This window comes from Tachysurus vachellii, chromosome 1, assembly GCF_030014155.1.
Source record: "Tachysurus vachellii isolate PV-2020 chromosome 1, HZAU_Pvac_v1, whole genome shotgun sequence".
NCBI classification, from domain to species: domain Eukaryota; kingdom Metazoa; phylum Chordata; class Actinopteri; order Siluriformes; family Bagridae; genus Tachysurus; species Tachysurus vachellii.
This window is the reverse complement of record NC_083460.1, coordinates 33,768,597-33,793,810: the sequence shown is the minus strand read 5'-3', so window position 1 is coordinate 33,793,810 and position 25,214 is coordinate 33,768,597. Positions and strand designations below refer to the sequence as shown.

General features: G+C 39.6%; 1 protein-coding gene across 2 annotated transcripts in view; it reads left to right on the top strand.

Moving 5' to 3' along the window:
- abhd17c (abhydrolase domain containing 17C, depalmitoylase) overlaps window positions 1–23,937 on the top strand; it is a 41,191-nt gene extending 17,254 nt beyond the window's left edge. For both annotated transcript variants that reach the window (XM_060884035.1, XM_060884025.1), the window contains exons 3-4: window positions 8,779–8,958; window positions 21,834–23,937. In XM_060884035.1, the coding sequence (XP_060740018.1) occupies window positions 8,779–8,958; window positions 21,834–22,053 (400 nt within the window). In that variant the 3' untranslated portion in view covers window positions 22,054–23,937. The remainder of the gene's footprint in view (window positions 1–8,778; window positions 8,959–21,833) is intronic.
- Window positions 23,938–25,214: the final 1,277 nt, after the last annotated feature.

Below are 25,214 nucleotides of genomic sequence, written 5' to 3'. Positions count from 1 at the left end.
AACCCAGTCTTAAGTCTTGCCTGTCATGCAAGTGTTGTGAAGATGCTTTGTCGAAACTTCAAGATAAAACTGCCCTGAGTCTCATCAGTCAGTGGAATAGCGTTAATCTAGAAAAAAAACAAATCTCCATCCCTCTATTTCTGGTTATTCTATCATCCAGCGATCCTTTAACTTAGAAATGCAAGTTGTGTTTGAAGCAGCTATATAAACATGTGATGGCTTTCAGTCTGACCCCTTTTATTCCTGACCTCCTGAACGACACATTTTTGTGTTAAACAAACCTGCTGTTGACCCCGAATAGCTCTGACAATTCAGCAAGTTGAGTCCGGTGTGATGGACAGAAAATGCAAAAAATGCCCAGTTTGTGTGGTTCAGAAACTACCACTGGGTTAGAAGGAAAGTTCCACTACAGAAAGTCTGGTTCCACTCGAGTGAGGTTTCTCAGCTTGTTTAGACCTTGGCTATAGGTGTTTTCTCTGTTGTGAACATTTCATGGAAACAAATTAATTACTAAAATGCGTCTATGTCTAAAGGCCTTTATTTGGTGGTCCTTAAACTTGTGTCTTATGGTATATGTTATATAATAAAATCCTGCACAAAAAAAAATAACACTTGCATTTGAAAATATTAGCTTCATCGACTGCCCAGTGGTTCTGTGATTTAAAATACTGGATTTTAAATTGATTGCTGATGGAATAGTCAATATTTGAGAGAAATGTAAAACTTGAAGCAGTTAATTATGGGTTAGTATTATTGACTAAGCAAATATTATTGTCTGGCTTGTTTGCAGGAAAATCTGCCAACCGTAAGCTGCTGCCTACCATTGCATCCAAACAAGCTTTTTTTCTTATATGTCAAATACACCATGAGAGAAATGTATTTAATATGGTTCCAACGCATGTATCCACTTCATATCTATACCAGTTTCCATAATGTCTATTGAGAGTACTTAGAAATGATTGTTTTTAACCTTGTCAAAAAGCCATTGTTGACCATTACAGCTCGAGATGTCTATGATAAAAAGAAACTCCGCCTTCTTGTCCTATTTTGGCCCTTTTCTATCGATAAATTTGCGTCAATTCCTCAAGGTTACAAGGGTCCCTCTAATGGACTTGTTTCAAAGTGCTCCATAAAGTACCAGTGAGTTCGAGACCTAGCTAGACCATGTGAGGCTTTAAGTCATTTTGGCTACCCCAGCACTGATGTGGTGAAGCAGCTACATGTCATGATGCTCAAATAAACACACATTGCTCTAGAACACTGTGGGATTTGTGATCTGAAAGCATTGTCTAGATGCTTTTAGCACATCTCTGTGCTTCTGCTTAGCAGTGGATGAAGGACTGGGTGTGATTACAGTACAGCTCATTGTAAATTATCCTCAGTGTAACTGCTAGGTGTCCTGCAACTCTTTTCGAACGACTGCAGGCTGCTGTAATGTTCCTTAGCGTTGCTTTGAAAGTGTGTGGCACTCCCATCACAATTAGCTGTGTCATCCGTGTTTAACTGAACCAGTTGTAATGACAGCGCTGTTTACACGTTTACATGTTTACGATGTTTTGCTTTTTCGCTATGGGATTTTTATGGACACTGAACACAGATGTTTATTGTGAGAGAAAATTACACTTAACTAGCAAGGATTTAAAAATCTTTATGTAGACTGACTTTTTACCCGCCTGGCTGTTGGTTAAATATATGTTTCATTAAGTTTGAATATTTAAAAATATGAAATAATAATAATAATAATAATAATAATAATACATAAAATAAACATACAGAAATATTCAGAAATATGTCCTGACAAAATTGGTAATGATATTTATTTATTATTTTTTTGCTCAGAACTAGGCTCACTTTATGGGTGGAAATAATTTTGAAAACAATGGGCAGGATATTTTATGTACATTGGAAAAAAATGTAGATATGTAGTTAATGTCAATGTTAAAGGCTGACTGTATTCCCAGACTTCTACATGACCCTGAATCCATAGGTTTGGATAGTGAATTTTTTTTTTTTTTGTATCACGTTGATCTTGATTTGTTCTCACCAAAAGAAAAAAGGTTACTTTATGCCTAAGACAATATCTAAAAGAAGCAGGAAACATTAACTAGTTAATTAAGGGTTAGTATTATTGACTAAGCACAAGAAAACCCACGTCTGCAGGTAAGTGACTATTTGCCTTTTGCCTTAGTTTACATGTTCACGGTGTCTCTGGAAGCATTGGTTTTTACAAGCAGTTATGTAAGGACATCTCAAATAGGAGTACGACCCCTTCTTGTTAGTGGTTCATGGCTGTCTGTCTGTATTTGAACCCAGCGGTATGGTAAATGTAAAAATAATCATCTTTCCTTTAAACTGAGAAGCTGTGCCATCTTGCACAGAGCCGCTACAGCGATGCCTGGAAGGACGGGACATATTTTCTAATGAGGATTTGATTGGATGCGAACTACATGATTACAGCAGCAAAAAATTGAAACCGTTCTTCCAGAAATTCTTAAATTAAGATTTTATTTCTTTATTCGTTTACTGTCCATTTTTATTAACACGTACGCCTGCACACTCATGGACATGTAGTGCCGGTTTATCTCGACAGTTGCCTGGGTTCGTTTTGTTCTTCAACTCTCCAGACTCTCGCTCCTCTTCCTGGCTGAAAGAATGTGGTCTTCGGCTGTTGTAGCCCTTCTGTTTCAACATCCAACAAATTGAGATGCTTTTCAGCTTAGCATATTTGGTGGTGTAATTCTGTAAAAAGAGGTTATTTCTGTTCACTCGACGTGTCTTCAAGTCACACTGGTTTGGAACAAGATGGAAGTGTATCTTCCCTTAATTAACTACAAAAAAAATACAGCAAAGTTTAACTTAACTTGACAATTAATGAAGTCACTTAACTGTTAACTTGTTCTGTTGTAGTTGTGACATGCTGTTGTATTGTAAGCAGACAGTTAACTCGAGGGCAGCGTTGTAATGCTACAGAGGGATAAATCAGAAAAAAATAAACTAAACCAAATGTTCATTATTTCTCTTGTATAGGTGCTTAGATGTTAACCGATTTGCTCATGTTTCAAGCAAATTGCCTCATGAACCAAGCACATACTTAAAAGAAGCTTCTGAGGTGAGTAAACTTTGAGTTTTGCCCAATGTACAGTCAGCTACAGACGCCGCATCCACAGATTCCACCACGTCGTCTTACTGACCCGGAGTTTTCCCACTTTTAATTACGTTCTCATTCATGCATTCATCTCGGAAACCCCAGGAGCTTCTAAAATACAAAAAAAAAACACTTCTTTCCCATTATGATGTGAACATGAACTGAAGCTCTTGACCTGATCTGCATGGTTTCTGCATGATTACAGTAATCTGCTGCAACATGATTGGCTGATTTAAATGATTGAAGGAAGTCTTGCAAGTGTTCCTAATAAAATGAACGGACTTTGTATATTTTGGATTTTTTGTGTCCACTTAAAATGCCGATTTGTGATTTCATTTCAAGGTGGCTTCTTGGTTGAAACTTTTTAAAATAAATATATGTTCAGGAGATTTGGCTGTGTATGTTGGAAAAATGTCTGTAAGAGTTTAAAGTTTTATGCTTGTGAAGCTTAACATAGTCACCCGTTTCCCCTCATCTGTCGGCTGTCTTTATACATAGGCTTTACTTTTAGTCGCATGTGTTATGCTGGCAGTTTGATCCAGCTGACACTGCCATCTGGCAAATCATGATTTGTTTTTACTATTTTGGACAAATTTATGAAGGTCTCTTCAAGAGCGTAGGTTGCCTGGCCAGGAATAAAATGTCACATCCCATCACATAGCTTGTACGTTAAGCCATGATCAGTTGTGTAGCAGTTGTTTTAGCTCGTAGAGAGTTGTCTCAGACTCTGAGAAGGTGGAGCATGATTGGCTTTGTCTCGATTCCTGCTTTTATTGTTCATCTGAACAGTTAAGACGACCAGCTCCGCTCGGTCAGCCGTGACACAGTACACCTGGGGTCGGTTTAGATTAAACACATTTGCGGAAACAAAAATGTTTTGTTTTGTTTTTTTTCACCGGATGTAAAAATTTTTTCCCGAACGCAGTCTTTGATGCTTAACTTGATTGATCATGTACGCTACGAGTCCCTGAATATTTTGTAGCAGTTTATTGTTTACAGACTGGAAGTTCTAACGTAGAGCACGTGTTAGCGCTAACAGCACACGTAATAAAGACTTTGCTGCACAATCCGATCTGTGTGTTGTGCTTCCAAGCCCGCAGCTGGACTCCGGACTAGGTACGATCAACCTCTCAACATGCTTTTTAGATCTCCGTCTCTGGTCCCGACTTGCCTTTTTTCCATCTCTCTGTTAAAAACGATGGTGCTTGGATTGCTATAAGTGCCTGTTTAATGCAATCTGCACCTATAAGTAAAATGTCTGGCTGATACAGTATGAAATGCCAGAGGCATTTTGTATAAAATGTCAAGAGAAGTTCAGCAGAATTCAGGAGATTATATCTTGTTAAATGTAACCTCAGGCTAGAAGACTGGTCCCTAGATGAGGGCTTAAAACGTCAAGTTTCTGTCTTCACACACATCCTCCATTTTGTAAGAATCCCTGTTCCGGTTTTAAATGAAGATAATTATGCAGTACGTCACGGATGCTAGACTTGCACCATCGCATGAAAAATACCAGTGCTGTTTAGTTGTCGCTGATTGCCGATCGTGCTGGCTTGACAGGATGATTCCATTATGCCTCATCTCACAAGCCAAGTAGGTTTTCAACACAGTCAGGACACCCACAAACTGCTCTAACCCTGAGAACCTGTACATGAACACCACCATACAAGCTTACATTTTGCTAGCTTAATACGTGTAGTTTTCTACCAAAGTTATATACCCTATCTACTTTTGACATTTAGCCTGTAGGTATAAAATCCCAGCTCTTTCCTCATTGAACTTCACAAACCTGTAGTGTTGCTGTTACTATGGTTCAAGCTGTGCTCAGGGAGAGAGCGGTGTAGCGGAGGGAAGTTTGATGTGTTCCATGTCTCAAACCTTTAAAGCTGCAGAAACGTTTTCTGACATTAGACATCATTGTACATGAACCAAATCCTCCCCACATAACTTGTGTAAAATCAAGTCTTCTGCTCTTCTTAAATATATAATAAACAACAGATATTTACTCTGTACGCTTGAAATTATGTAGGAAAAATAAGTTTGAGCAGTCTATGGTGCTTTCACATGAATTACAACAATGAAAGTATTGTTTTTGTCTGGGGAAAATATGTATGGCATCCTGGTAGCATTGAGGATGAAGTGTTTACATTTATAATCAGAGGATGGAAAAGAAACCACTAAGATCTCAATTGTTTGGGTTGTCGCTCATAGTAGACAGCAAGACTCAGGATGTTCAAGCCTCCTCAGGTGGTTTTCGCACCACCTTCTTCGGGCAGTCTAAGGTTTGGTATCCGTGTGCTTTCTGAGCCACATGCCAGCTTTCATATTACCAGTTTTCATTTAAACCATGCCCTGTTTCAGAAAAACTGCCAGTGTGAAAGCCCCCTAAGTCTCTGCAGAAAATGTAAGGTGGCGATCAGTGTGCAGCAGAGACTGAGGTCCTCCGAGTAAACAAGATTCTTTCTTGTTTTATCCACAGCCTATAAGACATTTCACCTTTTCCGTATCCTGCCAATGCGGGTACAGTTACCGAACTTTATTCCATGATTCCGTCAGCAGGATGGACACCAGTGTACACACCCACAAGGGATGCCGGGGTTCAGTATGCTTGAAGTGTTGACGTGGAAGTTTCCCAGTCAAGTTGAAGTCTAAAATCCTACGCATCCAAGTTCTCAATGCCGATGCTGCTGCAACCAGTTTTCAACTTCACATGACACTAATGCATCCCAAAAGAGGATTTTTCTAGATTCGTTGATTGAAACTGGATGCTATTCAGTATAAGAATGTATTATATAAGATGTCTTCACATGCAAGTATTTAAACCCATCACCAATGTCTACATGAGAGGGTGTTGAGTTTAGTATTCATCAAGCAAGTGGGGTAAACACTCTGGACTGCATCTGTTCATATTGGCAGAACTTATTGTGGACCACTCAGAGTCCATCAACATAAATCTCTAAGGACTGGTCGACGTGCAAGGTTTGGCTTTAAAACCACCTGCAAATGTTTTAACTGGCAAAAACAGTGTTTTGGGGAGAAAGAGGCTACTGTGTGCACCAATCGTAACAGATTCACTCCTCTGCAGGATGGTAAACCTCCTCTTCTTTCTCCTCCATGATCAAAAGCACAATGTATTTGTCTCATCATCCAGTTTTGCTGCATAGCGTTGTTTACTAGCATTTCATCCTGTGCTGTCAACACACATATCTCCTCTATGCTGCTTTCAGTTGTTCCATGAGCTCCAAGCCGGCACTTGTTTGGACAAGTCATCTAGCTTGGCCTGAATTAAGGTTATGGAAAACACAGCATCTTCAACTGGGCTCTGTATGTGCACACTTTCAGTAGCTTTCCACTCATGAGTGACTCAAGCTCAACACACACCCTATTTGACCTTCCCCAAAGAACTGTAATTTTCCGAATTGGCTTTGCGATCAATTTCTTTAACTGGAAATGTGGCAATAGATTAGTCATGTTGAGAGTGATACGAGAGATTGGTATCGCTGCTTGCCGCCAGCCTTCACACTGTCCATAAATGGGATTTTGGAGTGTCCCCTTTTTCCCCCTCCCAGACCCTCAGGTTGCAGGGTTGATTTCAACTATACAAAAATCATGGCTTTGTTGATCTCTTTGTGTGATGTAGAGCCTGTCATAGGCAGAAGGTCAATTGGCTGGCAAAAAAAAAAAAAAAAACGATTCCTGCATCTTTGTCTCTGTTGTGTGTAATGATTTTTTTTTTCTTCATTTGGTGGATGCTTAAAAAAGGGGAAATGAAAAGGTTTTTATGTCTACTAGTCCACATGTGAACAAATCCAAACGCTGTTTTGTTTAATTCCACGCTTCAAGTTTACAATTACACAAACCCTGAAGCTCGATTGAGGGATGTGTAGGGCTGCAAATATGCTCCTAAATCTCATTTTGTAAGAAATACGGCAATGGAGAATGATAAACCTTGAAGTCATCAAAATCAAAGAACCCAGCTGGATAGACGATAACCTATACAGTGCTAGATACAGTTAGTGTTACATCTCTGTATTTTGGCACTTCTAATTTAAACGTTTTTGGTCAGTTTAGGAACCTGTATCCTGAAAAGCACTTTCCCCATGAGATTGGCAGTTTGCATCATTACAGTGCCACAGCCATTCCTGAGTCCATGAAAGCATTGGCTGTGGTATTTGGGTGGGATGGATGGAAAACCTGGTCATCACAGTGACACGATCCAAAATGTGAGCTCTGATGTTTGCAAGAGGGATTGTGCTCTCCACAGTGTGTTAGGGTGCTACACCGTACCGAGATGCAGTTCACATGTCTCGAAGTGCACGTTCTCCAACCTCCTCCTTCAACCTCCTCGGTCAGTAGCAGTCACGTGATTAGTAAAGAGCTGGCTGCTGGGTCGGAATCAGCCAAGACCAAATCAGGGAGAAAAAATACACAAATGTGGAAAAGCAGGACTCGAATCTAAACGCAGCATGTGTGAAAGCAGCCCGAGTTTCATGGTGTTGCTGCAGTGGGATGAACAGCGAGCCATAAACGGACACGAATGTGTCTTATCACACTCCAGTCAGGCAGAAGTCGAACTGCCAATTGTACACTCAGAACTATGTTTCTTTTTTTACGTGTTTTTTATAACCCTGAGAAACTTGGTGTATCCTAACTCGGAAACCCCCCAAACCCAACAACACCCACCCCCCACCCCCCTATACGGTGAGGAGAATGAAGAACCATCTTGCACACAGCTTCTTGATTAGATGTTGCCGTGGTGTTGGGTTTAGATACCTGGACATGTTTCAGCAGTACATTCCGTGCTGCCTGTCGTGTGTGTTTTGTAAGAGAGACAGGGTGAGAGAATGTGGCTGTTTTGTTCTCCAGCTGGTTTCATCTTCCAAAGGGATCACCCTCAGCAAGGCACAGCCAGCATGTAGGTCAGATTGTAGACCCCATGTTGTCTGACCCATACACACATGCACACAATCCCTGATTGGTCAGGGGTGTATTTTTGGTACACATTCAACTAAAGAATAGTCTTTACAGTCACACCCATGACAGGGGCACACGTGTCTCTTCAGTTGATTAAATGGCAGCATTGAAACCCTTTGCCCTGAAACGAAATGCAATGCACACAACGTTCTCCTAATCCTGATTCTATATATAGCTGATCAGCCAACTCTGGTTTGATATGTTTGTCAAAAATTGGAATAGAATAAGCATGTATCTGTAGATTAGCACTCTGCTTGGTGTGGGGAAAATGTTTACACACAGGAATGTCTCTAAACCTGCGAGTGCAGCAGCACTTTAAAACTCACGCACCACATGACCACAGACTCCCAACTGCTTTAAATGCACTTATAGGAAAATTGGCTGAGCATTTGAGACAGCTACACTGTGGCTTTATGAAGATCTCATGCATGCAAGATAAGTTTAAAAAAAGACCCTGTATTTCACCTGCATTAATGTTTATCGAATGTAGTAAAATGTCCTAGTTAGAAGAAAAGAAAACCTAATTGTTTAAAGTTGGTTAATAAAAGATGTAATGACTAACAGTTTAAAAAGTATTTACTCTTAGCATTGTCACTTTTCAAAAATCACATTTGATGTTTCGTTGTCAAGCGTAACTGTTTCCTCCTCTCGGGCTATAGGTACGGTGTGACCCCAGAGAACATCATCCTGTATGGCCAGAGTATCGGCACAGTGCCGACAGTGGACCTCGCTGCACGGTACGAGTGTGCAGCGGTCATCCTGCATTCTCCGCTCATGTCCGGCCTGCGCGTTGCCTTCCCTGACACACGCAAAACCTACTGCTTCGATGCTTTCCCCAGGTGGGTCATCATTCTGCATTTACAAACTTCATGTTTTGCCCAAGAGCTTAGATTTTTAATTTGTATTTAATTTAATTTTTAATTTTTAATTTGTCATTTCACAAGTATTGTCACTTAATTATTGAGTGTTTGTTGGATAAAGCTTTCTCCAATCATAGCTCATTGCTCCTATTGTCGGGTTTTTGATTGTTTTCCTTCAAGCCCTATTCGCCCAGCTCATAAACAAATCTCTCACACAACAGCTCTCAAACAGATTCTCATAATAACCTTCATAATTAACCCTCATCTCTTGAACCCGCCCCACCCCCACTTGCAGCAGTTGTCATAGCAACCAAGTTGTATTCAAGACAACCAGGGACCCAAGGTCTTAATATTCCGTCACACGCAGATGCCCACAGATCAAGTCACCGAAACAAACGCATGACTGCAGGTCATAAATCAATCTAGCAGAGTCGGTCGTACATTATTTGAGATTTCAGGCTCCGTATGAGCTTTTATACATAGGGTTGCTGACACGGGTTCAAAAATAGCGCTAAACAACGTTTTACAGGCGGGAAGTCTAATTGCTGTCTTATTTGCTTCTTACTGCATCGTATCATACAGCTAACTCCTCAATGCCGTAATACTCCTAGCAAATCTAAACAGAGAATTCAACCAAGTGAGCACAGAACTTTAGGCACTTTCTCCATGATCTGCAAAGCCCTGTTGACTTTCAGCTTAATCCTGAGCCTGGCTCTAATAATCCAAACAAGGATTATGGTGAGCCAGATTTCACCGCTTGACCGAGCCCAACCACAACCACTCTGCCACCTGTTTAAAAGTTAATAGCAGAATGTTTTGGGGTTGTTTTTGTATCCATGCTTTTTCTGAGCATGCTTTGTAAGCTCACCAAATGGCTGAGTGATGTGTTATTTGTCACTCAGATCGCCTTTAACAAGCATGTGCTGTTTGTGTGCCAGTGGGTTGGTAGAGTTGTTGAGAGACTCTGCTCTACTGGCATCAATTAAGTATTTTCACATTAACCCTGCAACGGTTTGCACGCAACATTTTTTCCACCCGTGTCTGCATGTACGCACGTGTTTGAGCGTCTGCGCAAGTGTTTGTCATGGGTATTGGGAGCTGAATTGGCTTTTCTCAGGCTAAATCTAGTTTAAGGCTGTGATTACAGCAGTCTTTTAAGATTAGTACTTGTCACCCTGTCCCAATAAAAGCTTGGTCGAATTCTGCGCCATTCATTCTGTGTCTAATTTCTACACCAACAATCCTCTACCGATAGGTCGGCGAGAAAGAAAAGTCAATATCATCCAAGTTTAGTCCACCAGAACGGGTTCTCTTGGTGTCGATATACGATTCCCAAATGACGCATCAGCACTGACTGAAAGATTGATTTTCATCATTGTACGGTTCTCTAAAGAACAGCTGTTAAATGAAGTAAAATCTTATAGGTTCATTGTTTTCATGCACATTTCAGTTCACTGCACCTGCAAATAGCAAGACATTACTATAATTTTCACTGCCAGCTCTCCTCCTCCATCTCACCTCCCTTCCATCAGCAGTGTGTGATATTAAATTGTCATCTGCACTGCTGGAAGTGGATGTAAAGTTAATTCAGGAAGCAGCTTTTTCCTGCTCTGCTGGCAAAGTTAAAGGTGCCCTGTGTACACCGAGAAACTTTTTACTCTTCTACGGTCTCATTTTTATTTTTTTTTTTTTGCACGTATGAAATGAAGTATATTTGACACTATTGAATGCTGAAGTGATCAGTGTAGTGCAGGATGTACACACACAATGTGTCCTATCATCTGCTTGATTAAGTTTTTTTTTTTTTCCCCTTTTATTTGCATTTGGCACAAAGTGCTCTTTTAGGGTCCAGTTGTTTTTTAATCGAGACTTCTACTACAGCATTTGCACAGAGTTGGACTGCAAATCAGGACATAACAGTTCCTTACTGAAGTACGAGCATGTCGGGAGCAGCTGTTTAGTGCACTAGTCTGCTCATCCTGATCATATTAGATATTGCTAAAAATCTTTAGTGGAGATTCATTTGCATGATGTCTCTGTCTGGATATCTCAAGAATGCAAGCTTGTGGCTGTTGCACTCACGAGTGATACACCAAGTATTAGTGGCATGACAACTGGTCAAAGCAGCAAGGCTTTCAGGCTTAATGCTGACTCCCTTCTGACACTGAGCTTACAGTAAGTGCAGCCCACAGCACTCAGGCTTATGCTTCTACAGCAGGTGTGTGTTTGTGAGTGTGTGTTTGGTATCATTAGCATCTCACTAAGCATGCCCAAAAAAGCCAGGCTACAGATACTCCATTGTGCCTGCAGCAAGTTATACAAGAAACACTGTAGTGTCACTGTTCCATTCTTAGTGAGGTTCTGTAAAGCACCACAACACTTCAATCAATTTATTTTCTTTCAGTTCAATTTCAGTTCTAACTTTTTAATTTCAGTGGTTTTCTGCTTTTTCAATTTTGGTGGATTTTACACAGATGTTATACTGGATAAACTACATGGCCAAAGGTTTTTAGATACCTAGATACCTAACCGTAATATCTAAGTGGATTTTGAACAAAGTCCCTCCCCTTGCTGTTATAAATAACCTCTATTCTTCTGTGAAGGCTTTCCACTATAATTTGGAACGTGGTGTTGGGAATTTTTTTTTTTATGGTCTCCCAGTTCATTCCTAAGGTGTTCAGTGGGATCGAGGTCAGGACTTTGTGCAGGTTAGTCGAGATCCACTTCTATTCCAGTCTTGGCAAACTATGTGTTCATGTACCTCACTTTGTCCACAGGGACATTGACCCTAGGACAAGTTTGGTCGCGATCACTGGGAGTCTTGGTTCCAGAAAGTGAGGATGAAGACACATGCATATGGGTAGCTAGGAATAGACACAGAGGTAGACTGATGTATAGAGTTAGAATATACTGAAAGATGGGGACAGATAGATTGACAGCTAGTTGGAAAGTTAGATAGATAGCCATCAGAATTGAATGATTTGATGCTGTTTTTGCTCAAAAACAAGTCTTCCCCAAAGGCACCTTATGCCCCTTTTCCACCGAGGCAGTTTGAGTGCTGGTTCGGAGCTAGAGCTTAATTTGTTCTTAAGTGGTTCTTAAGTAGCACCAAAACGTTGCTGGTCTAGACTTAAGAACCGCTTGTGTCAGGGGCTGGGGGCGGGGCTACTGTTAGCGCATTTGATAATGTACCTTAAGTATACTAATGTTTAATGCACTTTTACTTTACCGCAATATAATACATTATCAGCACACATGATAGTAGGTAGCTACATGCTAAGGCTAAATTTTTTCTGTGTTAATGATAAAATAACGTTATGTACTTTCTCGGTTACAACCTCCGTTTATACAGATTACATGGAGCTGCACGTACACGTTGGATTCGCCGCGTTTGGATGCTAATGTAGGTTCACAAAGCCATGAGCAGTAACAGTAAAGCAACATCCGCCGTTGTTGTTTGTGTTTGCCGCTGCTGCGCTAACGTTGCTGGCACACGTGACACGTATACTTTGAACCAGCACCAGTGCTAGCTCTGAACCAGCACCCGGTTCTTTTTGGTGGAAAAGGGGCGTTATAGTACTTTTCCAAAATTCTTTGGTGGGGCTACGCCACAGTAGTGATCGAGCTCTAGAGACGCCCCTACTAATAACCTACAGAGTCTGGTACATGGTAGGTCTGAGTACTGTTTGCCAAACACACACTTCAGTACTGATTGCTAGCATAATGAGCCTCTAGCAAAGAGACGAACGGGAGAGCCAGACCGCCTACATCTCCATCCATCAATCAAAAAAGAATGAAAAAGCGCTGGAGAGTGAGTGTGCGAATTACTTTGATTTGAATAGAGCAATAGCAATCATTAATTTGCATCCCTATGCGACTGGAACAAGAGGGAGTCAGCACAAAAGAGGCAGAAAAAGACGTGTGGATTGTCAGCCACTTTATGATGACTCACTCCAAGGCTATGATCACAGCTGCTGCACTCAACAGCATTCTGCACAAGGGATGGAAAAAACCCACTGCATGCTGCTTGGGTTAGAAGTTTGAATTAATACAAATAATAGTAAGAATCATTATATAGCATCTTTTATACATCTTCAGTACAGCTGTTGATAGGTTGATAGTGGTCAAAAACTAGAAATATAGGCTAAAGAAAATGCCACAAATATTAGCAAGGACCCTAAAATAGATCATTAAAATATTCAGCAATAGTACTAGTACAATTAATATGGTAAATAATAGTACCCATTATTGGAAAATGGTCTGCTAGTAAAAGGTACATTTTTAAAGCTGGTTAATTGATAGCTTGGAAGTACCTTTGTTTCAAGTTCTACAAAACTGTAAAGAATGCATTTTTTTATTATTTTTGTAGGGGGAAAAAAGAAACTGATGATGCGACACGGTGTAATACATCACCAATGGCGATTTATGGAGTTTAATGGTATAATGGAGTTTATTGTCCTGCTGACCTGCACTAGTGTGGAATATGGGGAAAGCTAGCACTATGATTTGATTTGGAATATGCTTTCTCAGGAATTCAGATATGTATGAAGGAGTGAAATTTACGAGATTTGAAAACTAGTAATCAAAAGTAAGCATTACAATGACAATGGATGCCTTTTTTTATTATTAAAAAAGAAACAAGTTAATAAATAGTAACTAATACTAATAATTAATTATACATATTTTCCTCCTCAAGCAGTGACTTGTGCAATCAATAATTAGCAAGCAAATGTTGACTTATCTTAAGCTCATACAAACACTAACTCTCTTCTAGAAAGATCTTCTGCTTTGGTTATTTCTGAGGCGGTGCACGGCTATGTTAATTTCATTTCACGCTGAAAACTGGGAAGGACCTCGGGAGTTGAGAATATTGAATTGACATCAGCTGTGGTGGCATTTCATATTGCAAAAATTGTGCATACAGTACTATAGTGTTTGATTCTTTATTTAAATTAATTATTCTTTATTTTAATAATTATTCTTTATTTCTATTTGCTGTAGATGGTGCAGCTGTGGTTTTGAATGAAAAGGATTATTTGCATCCTGATATTGGTTCACTTAGTCCCAGACTAAGAGTGCAATCGGTCTGATTGGGAGGTAATATTGCTTTTCGGACATCTAGGGCAAGTTTATTCCACCACCCAAGAGTCAAGACAGAGAAGAATCTTGATGTATACCTTCACAGGGTTTCCCGCAGAAAAGTTGTTAGATAAGGCGGTAGGGTTCGGCGGGGGGTGGGGCGTGTTAGTCGGAGCTTCTTTGTGAGAGAGACTACAGACTCTGTAATACATTTAACAATTATTAATTTAACACTAAATATAAAATTTAAATAATAAATAAGAGATTGCAAAACAACATTCAAAATTTTGCAGACACGCATTTTATCAACTGGCTAGTTATCCTCCAGACAGTGATGGACCACATCTGTCTCTCATTTCGCCCGTGTGGTGCTCGTGCCTGCTTGCGGTGTGTAGCGCGTCCGCGCTATTCTCTGAGATGCACTTGACGGCCTTTTATGCAGCGGAATGTTTTTTTTTTTTTGTTTTTTTTTGGGCGACCTAGTTAAGGCGGTAGAGTTTCCAAGCTGAAAACTGAAAAGTGCTGTGGGAAACCCTGCTTCCGTGTACCCAGAGATATGATGGGATCAGTCGAGCAGTGCTGAAGAATCAGAGGGTGCATGGTGTGGCAAGTGCTTTGAGATTAAGGGAGTCTGTTTTTGGCTTTGTAAGTAAGCATCAGTGTAAAAGATGCCAATGGAGGGAGTGTATCAATGGGTGTGGTGTGGGAGAACTTAGGAAGTTTGAATACAAGTCATGTATCTACATTCTAGATCAGTTACAGAGGTGAAATGGTGCTGTAAGAGGTGGCCTGCTATTAGACCAGTTTCAAAATGGCAAGGGACTGAATGTACCGAGTGGCCCGTGTGGATAGAAATTCTTCTGGTGTTGGAAAGCAGAAATTGACATGAGCTTGTCACATTAGCAGTATGAAAGGAAAGACACTTGGCTGTTCATGGTTACAACCCAAGGTTGTGTACAGTGACTGAAGGTTAGATCAGTGAGTTATGGGTGATTGCATAATCCCGTTTATGGGTTCAATTGTGTACATATAAAGTAAACAAGTGCACATTTCCTGTTTTTTGTTAACTGCCACAAACCTACAGACAGCAATAAAGAACAGGGAGAACATCCTAAAACCATGCACAGGGCAGAACCACTAATCAAACCTCCCATCCCTGAATGTGTGAGGCAAACATGCTAGCCACTAAGCCACCATGTTTACCCACGAGCAATATAGCAGCACCTGCTGCTAATTAACGCTTCCTGGCATCATAGTTTCTAAACCCATTAGACATGTCAGCCACGAACACACAGATGTGCAGTTCAGTCTTTGTCAACATTCTCAAGGTGATCAAACTGGATAAGGTACGTAGAGCTAAAGTTTGTGCAAGTTGTAAAGAGTCTACTGTTGCTACTTTTAGGAGTGCAAGACCTGCAACAGTTATGTCTATCATCTGTCCATTTCAAACTTTCTTGGAATCCTTGGGTGGTGGATAAATATATGGTATTACTCTTTCACAAAATGTAGCTAGAATAAGGAACCTTGGACAGTCAGTACTGCTTTCTAAAAGTGACAGGCTTCAACTTCGGAACAAAAAAAATACTGTCTACACTGGTGGATAATCAGTAGCCTGGCTGTTGGTGACGAGACTTTCCAGTTTCCTGTCCAGCCTTTTTTTTTTTTTTTTTAATTCATGGTTCTCCCGAAGGCTAGCCAAAGGCAGCAGATTTTGCCTCTTATCAGAAACCTTTAAAAAAAAAAAAAAAAAAAGCATTAATTTATGTATATTTAAATAAAAGGCACCTTATGGTGGTGTGACGCATCTCAGTGCAGTAACTATAGCATGTGCTGCTTGTTCTGGATTCCAGCAGATGCTGCACACAGTAGGATTAATTAGCTTGCACAGATGACATGTGACCTTTCCAGTATCATGAACAAACAGGTATGAAACACTGACAAACCCGAGCATAATAAAGTGCAACGTCAAGCCGTTATATAACCGGGTTGTTAGCAAACCATTGAGTCGCCTTTAAAGGAAAAAGACCCTAATCAGGCTCTAATAATATCCTTTGTGTATTGTGATGTTGGCCAACACCTAGCTGAGCTTTGTCAGGGATGCAAACACTGTAGACACGTTCTATGGAATGGATAATGACCCTGACCGAGTAAGGTCTTAAACAGGAATTTGTATACTTTTAATTTGTTAAAAAGATCTCTACATGTTATTACATTGTGAGCGGTTTTATTCCTAATAAATTTGATCAGGCAACCAAAGTATGGGACTGGGCAGCACTTTGGAGCTTACACTTACCCAGTGGGCTCGCTAATGGATTAATGACATGTTCATTTCTGTATCTATCCAGACACCTCTTCCCAACTGGAATGGGATGCTTTAAGTGTAAGACTGAAGTCTCTTTTTAATAGTATGGTATAGGTTGATCAGAGCTAAAATCACAACTTTTGTATACTGCTTAAAGGTAGGGTTTCAGTTTTCTGAAGCATTTCTCAAAAATCAGGATGGAAAATAAACAAAAAAACAAAACAAACGTGTAAACAATGAGCAGAAAGGGGCGGGTCTTGTCAATAGGAGGCGGAGAGAGTGTTCGGTGCGCATGTGTGACGTTAGCAGAAAGCGGTTTTAGCATTGACATGGAGGATAAAAACAAAGAAAGAAAGGCTTACGATAAGGCAAGAAGTAGGACCCGTGTTAATATAGGATCAGATTTTCAGCGCTGGAGAGAACTGAAGGAGCGGGAAGTTGGCCGCATATTCACAGCTTGGAGTTTCCTGAGTCAATAACTCCTGAGCTAAACAATTTTTGTTAAAGAAATTGTTGTTTCCTTCATGCAGAAAACATGCTCTTATATATCTGTTTTCCAAACACTTCTTGGGGGTCACATTTTTTGCTTTTTGCTACATTTATATTTCTGGCATTTGGCAAGAAGTGCTTTCAAAGAAGTTCACTAGGTTCACTAGGTCCCAGACAAAGAGTGCAAAGAGTCTTATAACTGTTGCGAGGTAATATTGCTCTTTGGACATCTAGGGTAAGTTTATTCCACCATCTAGGAGTCAGGACAGAGAAGACTCTTGTGTACAGTGACTGAAGTTTAGATCAGTGAGTTGTCCTGGGAGATTATATGATCCTGTTATGGGGTCAGTTGTGTACATCTAAAGCAAACAAGCACACCTGATTGCATTTTAGATTCAACAGGTTTGTGACAGTTACCAAAAAACAGGAAATCTGTTAACCAACAGACAGCAATAAAGGGCCGAGTCGAGTAGTTCAACGCGGAAACGGCCCTGTTCATCAGGTTTGTGCGCCGACCTGCAAGAAGTTTATCGAATTTAATACCAAGTGTTCTCGGATGCATGTTTGTCTGTTTTTCCATGCTGCTGCACAGTGTCAGACAAGCTCACATATTCTCTTTACCTCAGCCAGAACTATTCAAACATACAGAAACATCAAAAACTATGACTTGCATCTAAAAATGTAAGGAACTGATCGTGAGGATGCAATTTGAGACACAGCTTTAATTTGTTTAGCCAGTTAAGAACATCACCACACTGGCCACGGTATTTACACTTGTACGGCTTAAGTTATTATTAATAATAATAATATTATTAAAGAAGTGTTATGCAACATCTAGGCACCAAAATGACAGGATACACACAGCAGCCATCTTGCATACAGATGTTAAAAAAGAGAGCGTAAACCTGGTCTAAGGAGTCATCAGTTATTGATTTGACACTGCTGTGTTGCTCTTCCCCGGTTTCCTGCTCGGCATAGGTATCTAGGTATTCGTTCTGCATAATTTTGCGTGCAGAAAACAAACATCTAATTAGAAAGCAGTACGCTTTAGGTTCCCTGGGAATTCAAAAATATGATAAATGAATGCATAGTTCTCTCTCGGGCAAAACTGCGACTTCCACTTCAGGAACCGTAGAAACCTGCAACACAACACTTTGTGCTGGGGTATCATGCTAGATTTTACTGCAATATTTGTAAAGTTTTGGATCCACCAGCCTTGACACACTTGCTTTTGGAAAATGTTTCCCTCTCTTAAAACAGATTAAGATTAAATGTATTCCAGATCAGCACCGCAGCATAATCAGCCTAAATCGTCAAATCTAGTTGGAGTGTTTGTAAGACGAAATGAAGCCACTTGGCCAAGGTCGACGTTCAGAGGCTTTAGTGTGTGTGCTGTTCAGTGCTCCAGCTGAACCTTTACATTAATATGCAAAATGTATGCCACTTGTACAGTTGTATGATCTGAATAATCATTACTTGCCTACTTATGGAAGGTCTAACCTGCAAAAGAGCTGAGAGTGCAGTCTCCCTTACCAGACTGTTAACTAGCTAAATAAGCCATGTATTCTCCCAGTACTCTGATTTACACAGATTATAGTTAACGGCACTTTTGTTCTTATTTTCCTATTTCTCTCGCTGCATAGTTTTTTTCATGTAATGCTTTGCTTATGTTGTGTATAAGACTTTTTTGTATGTCAGTTTCTGCCACAAGTACATACACACTGATGGACCACCTTTGTTGGACCACTGTTTATTCTTTTCAAAGTCATTTTGTTTCAGCCATCTTTTATGTTCTTGTTGGGTTAACTAAATTTTGATCTCAAATATGGAACCCACATATGGAACCCACAACAGAAAAAGCATGCAATGTTTTACAGGGATTGTTTTACATACGCTCCATCTGTTCATCCATCCATCCGTCTACAAACGGTTGCACGGAACTTCCCCGCAGTCTGTCCCAGGGGATAAGGGTGCTCTTTCTCTCTCTCTCTCTTTCACACTTACACACACACACACACACACACACACACACACACACACACACACACACACACACACACACACACACACACACACACACACACACACTCTCTCTCTCTCTCTCTCTCTCTCTCTCTCTCTCTCTCTCTCTCTCTCTCTCTCTCTCTCTCTCTCTCTTTCTCACACACACACATGCAATTAAGAGAGTCTACAATGTCTCAGTCTACAATGCACATCTTTGGACTGCCAAAGGAAATGAGAACCTTATCCTTGGGTGGTGGATAAATATATGGTATCACACTTCCACAAAATGTAGCTAGAATAAGGAACCATGGACAGTCAGTACCGCTTTCCAAAAGTGACAGGCTTCATCTTAATTCTAGTTTATCTCCACTGATAATGATATAATCACACTATAAATGATTTCCCTTTTTAACTGGGTACTATATGGTCAAAACCCAACAAAATAGACTTCCTGTTTAAACTAGAAGAACCTACCTGAAGTTGTCCACTGTTCACTGATGGATGCTTCAGTGCAACTGAAGTCCAAAGCCATTAGTAGTGCATCTTGTCATTTGGATTTGGGAATTTGATGGCCTTGGAGTAAATTTGTGCCTCAGCCTTGTTGTTTCTCCACATACCTTGACATGCTGCTTCTACCAGTCGAGTTCCAGCATGTATTTTTGTAATGGCGCACTCACTGATTTACTCCTGATGTTTTTCAGAGAATTCCCACATAGTCTGTCTGTGTTTCTAGCTTATGACTTTAGATGGACCTTCTAGCACTTGAAAAGCTGCCACCTTTGATGATGAACTACAGGATTTGTAGTAGATTCCATCACATCCTTGTTTCTAATCAGCTTAACACATTTCCAGATTTAAGATCACATGCACACATCCCTTTGGATAGATGAGTTGACACACCACTGCCGTCCCCGCGGAGCTCCAGCCAGCTGGCCACAAATCTCCTTTCCAGACACTGATTCTCAGTTTGCCAAATTTGAGATTCACAGCTGTGTGTGGCAGGAGGAAAACTGTGAATGGATGTATGAAAGTTTAATGACGCGACTCTCTCTGTGGATTTTTCGGGCTGCAGAGTGGCATGGATTGGAATATTAAAACGCGTCCAGAAACAGCAGGCCAGAGAAAAAGAAATGGAAGGCGAGGACTTGTGTGGTCGTGGAAGATATATGGATGTAACTGTTTTTGTTCCATTGGTAGGTTAGTAGTGCTTGAAGCTGAGTGTCTGTGTTTTCTTTAGCTGCACTACTGCAAAAAAAAAGGGGTGTGGGGTCAGAGATCCTCCAGCCAGAAGAATTGTGGAGTCTTTATTCTGTGGCTGCTGGATGGAAAATGGCTTAAGAGCATGTTTTTGCCTTTGGAGTCAAGAAGCAAAGACAAAGAAGGTCTCCCGAATGACCTCATAACATTGGTAGTGTGTTTGAATAGAGGTTCCAACAAAATTGTCTTCCCACCGACTTGTGTGAATATTCTTGACTAAGATGTAGTTACAAGAACACTAGTCCATTACCGAGTTACAATACAATACAATACAGTTTGCTATTTTCAGTGTAGCACTTTTAACAATGGATATTGCAGGTTTACAGAAATATGAATTCAGAAAAGAATTCGAAACTTTCAAATTTATATTCATACTCGATTGAGCAAGCCAGAGGCAAGAGTGGATATGAGGAAGAAACTTGGAGAGGAACCAGACTCAAAAGAGAACCCATCATCTGGGTGATATCAGTGTGATCAGAAAATAATTTCATTTCTATAACTGTACAATATATTAAGTGCAATTGTTTAATCCAGAGCATTGTAATTTCTGAATTCCTTATGTAGAAGTCATTTCTGTTATTAAATGTTTACTGGTGGAGTTTTGCACTCAAATCTCAATTACAAAGCCAAGTCCATGGTTTCTAAGTGATCCCACACACTAATCCCATGTATCACCAGGATGTCCATGTGGAGTCGTCTTCTGCAGCAGTGATTGGCCTCTAAGTGATGAGACCCAACCAGGGCTTTAGAATAGGCAGATCCAGAGAGCAGACGTGGTCAGGATCACTGATATTTTCCACCAAAGCCAAATAGAAATGACCTTTTTCTTAGCTGCAGCTTATTAAATGTATAAAACAACTCTATAATCATGCTGTTTACAAGCTCGAAGTCAGCCGAGGGAATATCCATACCGAGTCGCGTTCGAGCCCTTGTTCTCATTCGGCCTCTGGTATTCTTATTCCATTAGACTGTTCCGTACATTAATCTTTATCCAATCACATTTAGGATGCATGTGCTTTATAAATGGTAAGCACTAATTAGCCTTTTGGAGCGCTGGATTAATATGCCAAATGAATACACGGCGGCATAAAAGTTTTATGCCTTAACTCTTAAATGTCTCTAGGCATGAACAGATGGCTCATATAGAAAACAGATCATTTCTACACCGCTTAAGTTCTTTTTATATGATTTTTGTGATTAATGCCACACATCCGTGGTAAGACTGAATCATAATCTGTTGTCATAAAATATTAGTTGTAGCTATGTTTTCTTTTTAATATTCTGCTACCTTGTTAACCCAAGGGGTTACGTGAATATGCTCATAACGCATAAGTTAAAATGTGTCGTGTCAGATGTTATAATTGACCCAATACAGAGTGTCACTTAGGGACAATTGTGTTTTTTTTACCCCAACCTTTTATTGGTTTATGGTATCATGTTAACCTAATACTGTAACTGCCTAAACTTTAATTCCTTTTATTTAGTGGAACAGTTCTCTAACTTGGACTAGGATTAGTAATAAACATGTTCCTAATAAGGCCTTTATGTTAATTAACCATGTGTTAATTGGTCCAAAATGGCTTTCATGTTAATGAGTTATATTTGTGGCTAATTTGCATAATTTTGAATTTCTCTACAGGTAATTTAGTCTTGGAAAGCCTCTGTTAATTTTAGAGGTTACTTGACCTAACCTTTTTTGTTGTTGTTGTTTTTCTTGTTTCAGCATTGATAAGGTGTCAAAGGTGGCTTCTCCAGTCCTTGTGATTCATGGCACGGAGGATGAGGTGATCGATTTCTCACACGGCCTAGCGATCTACGAGCGATGCCCACGTGCCGTGGAGCCGCTGTGGGTGGAAGGCGCAGGGCACAACGACATTGAGCTGTACGCCCAGTACCTGGAGAGACTCAAGCAGTTCATCTCCTTCGAGCTGGCTACCTCCTGAAAGCACACTGCAGCATACTGTACAACATCACGGCACACACTGCGATGAGCTCCTCTCAGCTCTTTACACACTGAGCCGAGGATCAGCATCAAGGATTTGCACTTGCTGGCAGAAATTCTGGACTCTTCGTTGTGTATACGGTGGTATTAAGGAACGCGGCCTTTCCATTTCTGCAAAGAGGAAAAGCCTTTTATCGTGTTTTTTTTTTTTTTTTCCCCCCACTTATTTTTTTTATTTTTTTTATTTTTTTTTATTTTTGATTCTTTTCTACTTGATGAAGAAAAATTTAAAGTGCACCACATACTTTACATATATTGTGTTTAAGTAACTGATATTTTATGTGCAAATACCCAACAGGGGTAAAGTAAAAGAATGCACTTTTTTTGTGCTGTTATGTTCAGGTGACCACTACATATATATATAAATATATTTTTTTTTATTCTTTATTTGTTTTAATGATTTCTAAGCATTCCATTGGTCCATTGGATTCACTTGGCTGGGATAAGTGTTTTATTTTATTTTTTATTATTTTATTTTTGTTGTTTTGTTAAACAGAGCCAGTATATTTGTAGTGTTTTTTTATTTTTTTTTTTTTATTATTATTATTCCTTTCTCTCTCTTTTTTTTGTGGCTTTTTTTAATTAAGTAATTAAGTGAAGGAATACTACCACTGAGGATGCATCAATGTCACATGACTGATCAAACCATCACATTGTTTCTGGCTCTGGAGCATGGTGCTGTGTGTTACTACAGTAATCAGGGCATTGCTTGTACATACACACTACATAAATAAGGTGTTCATAGTTAAAATCTTGGTCTCTGTTTTGGTGCCAGTGCTACAGTAAGCCTTATGCTCTCAGCTATTTTTGCTGTTATTTTTTTCCTGGGAGCAGGCTTTTTCTCAAGGTTAATACTAGCTGCTACTCTTCCAATGAGAAAAATAAAATCACTGTGAGACTGAGCTGGCAAAACAACAAGTGTACAACGTGAATCGTATTGAGCCACAAAAAAAAAAAAAAAAATCCTCTCATCCATCCCAAAATTTTGCAGCTGCTTCCTCAAACCTGACATTATATACTGACCTACCCCTGAACACAAAGAATAGATAACACTAATGCTTCAAGTGCTTATATTTCAGTGCTAGCTTTGCAAATGTTAATGTATTCAGGGGGTAGCACTAGACACTAGAAGATATTAAGAATGGTTTAATTAACAAGAAGGAACTTAGTTTGTTCGAAGTAGCAAATACCATGTTGCAGCTTTTTGAAGGATTTTCTCTTTTTTTTTATTTTTTTTTATTTTATTTTATTTTATTTTTTTTTGGGGTGGGTGCTTTGATGTATTGCTGTAAGTTAACGCTGCGTTGGCAGAGACGTGTGTACCAGGATGTTATTGCATTCCTCCATGAGTCCTGAGCGAGGTTTGAACCTTCTCCTTTTTCCTCAGTGGACTTTGAGACTGCTTTTAAGGGACGACTGAACCACAGACCTAACTGAGCCCCGCTGTTGCTTTTGATACCAATGGTTTTTAAACAATGTTTTTTCCACTACTTATATTATCTTTACACCTCTTTTAATGCTGGTTCGTAAGATAATTGTACTGTATACATCTCTCCTCTCGGTAGATACGTAAAAACAAAAAACTGTATTTAGTCTTTTTAATGATTTTGACACTGGAATTGCTGTATGCAAATATAATGGCAAAATAATAGGTGGTACAAAATGTGCTAGTGTAATTTTTCTTGTTTTATCAGATCAAATGAAAAAGCCTTAAATGTGCTGTGAGAAGGATTTATTACTCACTTGATGTTGGCTGTTGCCTCAGAGCAACGCACTGGATGTTGTATTGCTATATAATGGAATAAAGGATGCATGGAATATTGAACAGACTTTTTTCCCCTTTTTTATGAAGGTCTACCACCGTACATAGGAGTACAAATTAAACAATGAAGATGAGCTCAAAGTGCTGACCTTTTGCTTGTGTACGGCCCTTTTTTTTTTTTTTTTTTTTTTTTTTTTTAAATATACAACCCTTTCACTTTTGTCAGCAGTCTCATAATCAATAATGTTTTTTTTTATACATGTTCATGCCAGGAGCTGATGTAGTATGCTTCATATCATCTCTGTGATTGGTTGGCTTTTAATAGACTTGTGCACTGCTTCTGTTTTGACTTTAATCAGAAACGTTTTGTGCGAAACTTTAATCTGCCTACCTGTTTTAGAGGTAATACCCAGTGGTTTCTATTGTGGTAAACTCTGTATTTATACTGTCAAAGCCAACAATCAAGATAAGAATTCATAAAAGATGTATCTGCCACCTGAAGTGTGTTCTCGAGCCATGGTCTCACTGATGGCTGAGTTTTCAGCAACTAAAGACATTTTAATGTATTTATTTCTTTTTATAGTATTATTTTCAGACCTTTTTCTGTGTCCTTTTGGATTTGCAGATTATAGCCCAAGGCAGTATCTAGGTAATAAATAATAATAATAGTTCTTATTTCTAATATAGTTCTTTTGGCTAAATCAAGGTCACTTTGATTAAAAGAGAGAAAGAAACAAACTAAAACTGCAAAGCAAAGAATAATAATTTCAAAGATCTGACCTTGAAGCTCCATTTTCCTTTAGCTTTTGTCTGAACATGATGTTTTTACCTAATGTTGGCAGAGACAAAGGCAGCACTTATCTGGTTACTCAAACTGCCGGCCAAAATCAAGCCACGTCTGTCAAAGTGCTTGTTAATGTGAATCATTTATGTTGTCTACACAGTGCATTTCTCTTTTTAACGCCTCATTCTCACTTCCTGTCTTCCTCTTGGTCTATCATGAAGAAAATTGTTTTTTTTTTTTTTTTTTTTTTTTTTTTTTTTTTTTAAACCACCAAGCACACTTCAGCATTAATCACTCCTGTCTAAACCACCCCAAGTGGTCTGTTGATTAGTTAGCAGTTCATGTGAAGGTCATATGGACAGGAGAATATTGGGTCTGTGCCATAGGTCCTGCTCTATACGCCAACATGCCAAAATGAGAAGTAAGAAAATAGTTATTTATTCCTTTGGCCAGTACTTTTACTGAAGAATTGTTTTGAACAAATGACCAGAAACGAGTGCGAAAGTGCCCAATTCCACATGCAGGAGCTGACACAGCCATGATTGATTAAAGAGAA